We start from the raw sequence: 8,241 nt of genomic DNA on the forward strand, positions 1-8,241 counted from the left end.
GTAAAGCTTTGAGAAGCCTATTCAATGGAAATCCCAGAAGTTTGAAAAAAACCAAGAAAGTGAATTATCTAAGGGAAACAGCAAGGAGGGAGCAAAGCTGGCCTAAGAGAGAAGCCATAGGTGATACAACCACCAGAAGTGCTGTCAGGGTAGAGCCACATGGAGCTCACGATTTACCACAGGTTGCTTTGAATGTTCCACATGGAACTATAGGACTTAATGTTTGCTCTACTGGATTTTAGACTTGTATTGGTCCCACTCCTTTGTATTCCCCTGCTGTGTGTACCTTTTGGAATGGTAACACTTTTCTTGTGCCACTGAATGTTGGAAGTGTTTAATTTTTCATCTATACAGAGGCTCACAGCTAAGAGTTTAACTTAGATCTGGGAGGAGACTTGGGACTTGGACCTTTCAGCAATACTGAAACTGCTGGGACTTTGGCAACTCTTAGAGATGGACTAAAATGTCTTTTGCACAAAAGGATGTGCATGAGACTTTGAGATTCGGGGGCAGAATGCTATGGTTTGTGTCTAGTTGTCTCCCCAAAGCCTCATGCAATCATGGGGCAGACTTCTAGAGTTTGTGACTGATTAACTCACGAGCCATTGGGATTATGCCTTATGACAGAGGAGTACTCTGTTATGTGTAAATACCACAAATTCTTTGTCCATTCACCTACTGATAAACATGCAGGCTGCTTCTAGGATTTAGTCGTTATGAATTGTGCTGTTATAAACACGGGCATGCATGGACAACTGTAATATGATGCTGCTAATTCTTTTTGGAAGATACCTAGAAGAAAAATAGTGGGGTCCAGTGGAATTTTGAGTTTCAGGTTTTTGAGACATCTCAATACTGATTTCCACAGTGGTTACACTAGTTTACTGGGTCTATTCTTAATAGTTTTTCTTCACATCTTCATGGAGAGCTGCCTAAACCCTCAAAATATTGACACTGTAACTTCCTTCTTAGGCTGACTCATCTGTAAGATCCTGAGATGAGTTTTCCAAGAGAGAAACTGTACCGAAGAAGTAATCTTGGAAGCACAGCAGCATGAGCGGATACAATCTTTGAGGAGGGAATGAAGATATAACCTGCTTTTGAAAGTCTAAGATTTTATTATAAAAACTCATTGTAAGCAAGTATAGCTGGGCATGTTGGTGCATGCCTGTCATCCCAGTACTCGGGATGCTGAGGCAGGAGGACTGCTGTGAGTTTGAGGCCACAACGAGCTCCACGGTGAGTTCAAGGCCAGCGTGGGCTACACAGAGAGATCTTGTCTCAAAAAAGGACAGAAAAGAAAAATGTAAACAAGCATAAAGAAGGTGTTGTTAATATGGTCAGAGTTTCTGGGAGGAAAGACAAAACTCTGGAGATGGAGGGGTGCCACTGAACTGTGTGCATACAAGTGGTTCAAATAGTAAGTTCGTATTATATATATTTCACCACAGTCAAAACAAAGTATAAAGAAGTTTAAAAGTCACATACCTCCACGCATCTCTAAACATACAAACCTAGCTGTATAATAAAATTTTCAGTAAATGTTTCTGGTAAATATATACTAGCAAATAATCTTAAATGTCTTCCAAATTAGCAGATGCAAATCTGAAGAGAGCAAGACCTCCCACAGCCCCGGTCCTGGTACTGCGTCCCTCGGGTACCAACAGGCACTATGCTGCATGTTCAGGGAATTCAAGATCAGAAGAAAGACACGGCCTTTTCTGAACTTGAAGATGGACAAAACATCTTCATGAGGAAACAAAGAGCCCAAATCTACAGATATCATGAAAGTACAAGACATTCACAGTGCCTTCTTTAGCTGATTCACTTTTGCAGCCCTAGAAAAATCCAAGTGCACCGTAAAGAAAGCGGTCTTTGTTGCCTATTTTTGTGAAAGATGACTTACTGGAGATCGGCATGGTGAGAGAGAGAAGGAAGGAGCAGTACTTGCCTTTTATAATCACCCTTCTGCATGGTCAACAGGAGGCCAGCAGCTGTGCAGTTCTTGTCCCCGCAGTCAGCTGGCATCAGAAGTCACACCCGTGTGCACCAGATGTTGTCAACACAGTGCAGCTGAGTGCTTGTCCCAGGTGAAGAAGAACAAAGGACTCCCATCTCTTATGCTTTTGTTCTTCCTTCCCACGATCCTGTTACCAAAAGAAGCTAGAATCTTCAGCATTGCAGCATGCATTTTTGGTCTTAGCTTTGGTAGTACACATTTACTAACAGATTCAGTATTCTGATGGGGAATCTGGGTTTTTACAAATTTGCACGTGTAATGGCTTTTTATTGAGGGAAGAACATATCCTTTTTCTGGACTCTCTGAGCTGCATGGTGCAGCGGCCCAGGGTGGAAGTTCCTTCCCTGTAAGGAACTTTCTCTATGCTCCTTTTTATCGTGAAGTCCACCCTCATGCTTAGCAACTGCCTTTGGCTATTGGAGTCAACTCAAGGAACCTAAAGAATAAAGATGGCAGGGTTCCCAAGGGCGAGTTGGTCACTCACACTTTCTCTTCCTTAATCACTTGGTGCTATGACTCAGACTTGTCCTATAAACATGTCCCAAATCACAGAGCCTGAGGAGGATCTGTCTTATTTTGGTCATTTCTGCAAAGAAAAAACAATAGACTTTTTTTTTTAATTTCAATAAAGACTCTGGCTTTTCAAGAAAGTCTGACAGATGTAAAGGCCTCAAATAATGGAGGGTAGGCTAGTACCTAGAACATGGTCCTTTAATGATTGTTTCTTTCTCATGCATCTAAATATGTCTAGAAAAGTCAAAACTGGGTTCAGTTAAGAAGTTTCAGGGCTGGCCAGATAGCTCACCAGACTAAAGTGCCTGCTTAGACAGGCACAGCGAATAGGGTGTGCCCCTCCAGCCCCGCCCCCAGGGCATGCTGAGATGGTGACTGAGACTGGGCATGGTGGCACGTGTCTGGAACCCCAGCACTTGGGAGGCTGAAAACAGGAGGATCACTAGGTGTCCAATCTGTATAGTGAGACCCTGTACTAAAATACATTAAAAAGTTTTATCCCTCAGTGTTTATTAAAACAAGGTCAAACTTTAATAGTCATGCAATTTCATAAGTTAATGAAGTACTTACTCCACTTTAGGCAGCAGTCTAGACACTGAAAGTGAAAACTTAGGGGCTTAAGGTTGAAAAAGGAAGTCAAGTGAGAACACAAGTGGTGAAGCTACAAGAATACACTGGCTCTAAAACAGCATCCATATCAAAAGGGACACCACGGCATAAGAAGACAGAGAAGGGGCATCTGTCTGGGTCAGGAGAAGGAAGGACATGCCACTTCTGGGTTGTGTTGGGACACATATCCAAGCCCATCTTAGTGGCTAATGCAGGACATGGGCTTTTGAGATCTGAATTCGAAACATGGTGCTGTCACTTGTTCGCTTTGTACTTCCCTGGGCTTCAATATCCTTAGCTGCAGAAAGAAGATAATAACTTCTTTAGAAGGCCAACTTCTGTGCTACTGACAGAGTTGCATTAAGTAAACTGGTACCTAGAAATGACCCTGCTTGCTAACCTAACAGAGAAGGGCAGTGCAAAGGAAGAAGCGATAGAAGCACAGGCATGAGGACAGGAAGTTCTTCCACCTGTGAGGCCTGTGGAAGGAATGGAAAGGGCTGCAGAGAGAGGGGTAGGCAAGGAGCAGACAGCAGGCTTGGCAGTGGGTCTATGGAGGTCAGTAATCAGGAGAGCCCAGGGAGACACAGTTGTGGTCCCTTGCAGAGCCCACCCTACCCTGAGTAATCCCAATCCCCAGCCCTGACCTCACCTTCTGAATAGCTGGTTCATCTCCCACTGCCTTGGGTGCACAGGTTCCTGCCTCCAAGCCCTGAAGGAAGAGAAAGAATTGGTCAGCACTGATACCTCTTCCCCAGTGCAGGGAGCAGCTGAAGCTGGAAATTGATCACACACGTAGGGTCAGGCAAATCCAGTCCAAGAAAAAAGAACATTGGAAATAAATTCACACGGACAAGCTGCTTGAATCCAGAGAACACCAGGCCCTGAGACAATCCAACCAATCAGTTGCTAGGCAAAGTGATGTCGTGTGACACCAACCTGTCTGATATACACTTAAACATCCTAAGTAGTTGTGCAGCTCCTTTCCTCCTGTCTGGAGAGGGTTCCACCTGACCTTAGCTTTTGTTTCTTATTTTTTTATTTTTTCATCCTCTCATTGTCCTTCCCCCTTAGGAACTTCAAGAGCTACATGGAACTTGGCACCACACCCCTGCTCTAGGAGTTAGAGCAAAATCACTCAGCTCCCTCAACCCTCAATTGGACAATCTAACAATCTAATCGACAGTAGCTCCAATTCCTGGAGATTGTCCCCCCTGTACACCCCCACACACAGAATAAACCATCCACACTGAAATCCTTCCTCACCTTCTGCTTAGGGTAAAGCCCACTCTCAGACATGTTCCATGACCACATCTACTTAGATGTTTCTAGATCGGACAGAGTGAGCAACAGGCAGTTAGGGAAACCATGGTAATCCTTAAGGCAGGAGGTACTGAGCACTGGGACCATGTTGGATTCCAGCAGAAAGAGATGTACCCCAAGGCACCAAGGCAGGTCCTCTGTGACGTGACCAATGCACGTGGTCCAAGTCGGGCAAAAAAGGCGAGGGAGAAGAGGGATACATTTGCTGCCTGGAGAGCCCTGTAAGATCTGCGGCTTCAGGATGTTTAGATCTGGACTCATGGGCTAGCAAGCGGCAGCTGGGGTCATGAGCGTGGCCAAGGCCACTGGGAGAGTGATCAAAGAAAGAACACTCGTCAGCATCCTGGGGACACGGGTATCCAAGGGGCACAAGCAGAGGCTCCCGTTCGACCTAAGTGGCCATCATCAAAGAAAAAAGAGCCAAGCTGCAGTGCGTTTTAGAATCTAAGCAAGAATTTCACTTAGGAATGTCAGCAAGCGAGGTGGCCGCAGGACAGAACACCCTTGCCAAATACACGGGGTAGGGGGGCCTGGCCCTAGCTCAGTTAAGTGGCTGCTTCCACAAAGCTGTCAGCCTCAGGTTGCTGTAGTTCTATCCCCACAACCCTCCATGAAGGCATTGGAGGAGCAAAAAAAAAAAAAAAAACACGGGGTATCCCGAGGAGGGGGCGTCAGCGCATAAGGAGGTGGGAAGGCGCAGGGAAGGAAAGTGATTTCTAGAGGAAGTGTGGATCTGAGTAAGACTGAGGTCGAGGAGGTGCCGACACCGGGGCAGAGGCAGACAGCCAGCGCCAAGGGCAGCGCTGCAGAGCTGTCGCTGCTGGGCGACCGAGGTGCGGAAAGGCAGGAAGGCCGGGAGCAGGGCGCGCCGCGGCCAGCAGGGGGCGGCGCGGAGGCGACAGCGCCCCGCACAGGGCTGAAGGGGTCCCGGCCTGGGGCTCTCCAGGTTCCCTGCTGAAAGAGGCCGGGTCCCCTGGGCAGAGCGGAAGACCCAAGGAAAGGTGGAGACTGGAAGAAGCACTAGTGTTTCTCGCCGGGCCCCGCACGCGGGACGCAGTCTCATGGCGGCGCACTTAGCCGTCAGCCAGCAGCCAAACCCGCCCCGGGCACCTGAAAGCGCAGCGCGCTATCCAGCTCAGACGCGGCCCCCCGCAATGCGCAGGCGCGTCAGGCTGAGGCCGCGTGCCGCCTTCCCGGCAGCCGTCGCGCGGGGCGCGCGCTCTTCTCCCCACTTCCGGGCGGTCCCACGGGGCTCCGCGCTCCACGGTTCCTCTTTCTTCCTTTGGGGCCCTGAGCGACCCCACGTGCCAGTCCCTGGGTCTGTGCCCGCCCCCACCGCCTGGGTACTGCCTCCTTGCCCTCGGACCCGAGCCCTTAGGTGGGGATGGCGTTCATCAGAGCTGGAGTACTGTTGAAAATAATTCTATCTCATATAACATAGGAATTCTTAATTCCTAGAAGAGTTTTGAAAATGTCTGGTTGAGTCTGTTCTTGCAGGTGTTAACCCAAATTTGTGTCTGGTTTATGAGTCCCAATGCAATGGCAAAAAACTGTATTGTTGAAGGACCAAACTGAAAACGGAGGAAGCGGAAATAACTAGTTTTACAAATCTGATGTATGTTAAATGCGTAATTTAAATATATTAAATATCAAAATACGTTCGAATGTATTAGGTGCTAGTGGACTAACGCATCTAGTTAGGGAAGAATTACATTCAGGACAATGAATTCTCCCTGTACTGTTAGTATTTGAAGAGTTAACGCGGAATAGCGCTTTCCTTATATAATCCTATGATGTTTAAAGCCTGCTTTATCAATCTGAAACAGTCTAAGTCCAAACACTTTTACCCACATGAAAAACAGGTTCACAGCAACAAAAATAGCGGTGTAACTGCTAATGCAAACACTGTAAATTCCACCAGAAATTAATAAGGCAAGAAGAACGTTCGTGAGTGTGCTTTGCTAGCATGTGACCCAAATAAGGACTTAAACGTCACAAAAGGGACATAGGCTATGTCAAGAAGCACCTTGATCACACGAGATCATCAAAATGCATCTTGTAAAAAAAATCAAGGGCATTATATTAAAAGCTGTACTTTTGCTCTACAAACTTCAGTACCTGTGCTGCCAAAGTGAGCACAACAAACTTCAAGTAATCAATCGTAGAAAATCATCTTTCATAGAGGAATTCCACTGTCTAGAAGAGACTCCTTTTTAAAAAATCATTTTCAGGCTAGAGATTTAGCTCAGTGACACAGCATCTGCCTGGAAAGTGTGAGGTTCTGAGTTTGGTTCCTGACGCCATCCCCCAAAATAAGTATTCCAAAAATTGCCATTTGCAACTCTTAATAAAAAAGTGTTTTCAGCAAGCATAAGACAACAAGTTGATGGGGAAACCGTTGGCTGGGTTGGGCTGACAGCGGCTAAGTGCAAGAAGTAACAAAAGAAAAGCAATGGAGACACTGTGCCACCTAAGAGTAATCAAAATTCACCCATGAAGTGGATTTGCTAGGAAACAATGAATGAAAAAGAAAGAATATTGATCTGGAATTTAATCAAGCACCTAAATATAAGTATTGATCACTAGAAAATAAAGACAACAAGGAAAGAACATCTTAAACAACATCATAGTAATGCAATTAGATAAATTGAACATGTGGAAAATTCTGTTGGACCAAAGATCAGGCTGTTCCAAAAAATAAATAGCAAGAGCAAAGGGAAAGAGATATTATAATTTAAAAGACCCTTCAACCAAATACAGCATAGGACCCATGTTTGGATCCTTATTGGGATAAACCAACTATAAAATCCACTTGATAAGATAATCATGAAACTGAATAATTATTGTCCTTTAGATGGTGTTAAAGAATTACTAGGAACTCAAACTCATACACCCATGATGGAGATTTCTCAAAGAATTGAAATTAGAAATTCCATAAAACCAAGCTATTCCTCTGCTAAGTATCTTCCCCAGAGAGCATAAGTCACCATATTACAGCAATTGGTGCAAACCAATGTTTATAGCAGCACAATTTGTAATAGGTAAATTCTGGAAGCAGCCTGTATACCCAGCAACAGCTGACTGGATAAACAAAACGTGGTGTCTGTATATAATAGAACGCTGCTCTGCTATAAAGAATGACAATTTTAAGGCCTCTGTAGGAAAATGGATACACCTGGAAGATATAATACTGAGTGAAATAAACCAGAGGCACAAGCCTAAACACCATATGGTATCTCTCACTTGAACGAAGCAAAGTGCAAAGAAAGAAAATGATAAAGGATGAACAGAAAGGGACAAGAAGACAGATCTTTTCCAATAAGGAAGTGGCCCAAGGGAGTGAGGATGAGGGGTGAGCAGAAAGGGGAAGGGGAAATGAGAGGCAGAAAGATGTGCCACATACAGAATCCTAAAAGCCCCAGATCGACGCAGACATTAGACACCATAACATGAGACAAACGATGTCAACAAGAGCATAAAAGGTGATGTGGAGCTGGGGGGGGGGGAGATGGGCAAGAAACCCAAGCTCTACTAGGTAGATGTAACCACTGCCCAAAATGATTGTGAACTGTGTGCATTGCAAACATGCGCTAATATTTTATTTTAATTTTAGAAGAATTTTTGTTAATTTTTAAGGTGTGATAATAGTTTCAGGGATGTGCAGGGGAGAAGGGAAGGAGGTCCTTTTATTATCTGTAAAAATAACATCAAAGTGCTTACAGGTCAAATAATGCTTTTGTTTTTGTTTTGTTTTGTCTTTTTTTAAAATTTTATTT

The 8,241-nt window shown here is 44.9% G+C and overlaps 1 protein-coding gene across 2 annotated transcripts in view; it reads right to left on the minus strand.

Moving 5' to 3' along the window:
- The window catches only part of Kif26b (kinesin family member 26B), a 512,864-nt gene extending 507,258 nt beyond the window's left edge, over window positions 1–5,606 (minus strand). For both annotated transcript variants that reach the window (XM_023710227.1, XM_023710226.1), the window contains exons 1-3: window positions 5,576–5,606; window positions 4,409–4,470; window positions 3,795–3,854 (exon numbers count right to left, since the gene is read on the minus strand). In XM_023710227.1, the coding sequence (XP_023565995.1) occupies window positions 3,795–3,854; window positions 4,409–4,456 (108 nt within the window). In that variant the 5' untranslated portion in view covers window positions 4,457–4,470; window positions 5,576–5,606. The remainder of the gene's footprint in view (window positions 1–3,794; window positions 3,855–4,408; window positions 4,471–5,575) is intronic.
- Between the last annotated feature and the right edge of the window lie 2,635 nt (window positions 5,607–8,241).

The sequence above is a fragment of the Octodon degus genome, unplaced genomic scaffold (assembly GCF_000260255.1).
Source record: "Octodon degus isolate 3935 unplaced genomic scaffold, OctDeg1.0 scaffold00017, whole genome shotgun sequence".
Classification (NCBI taxonomy): Eukaryota; Metazoa; Chordata; class Mammalia; order Rodentia; family Octodontidae; genus Octodon; species Octodon degus.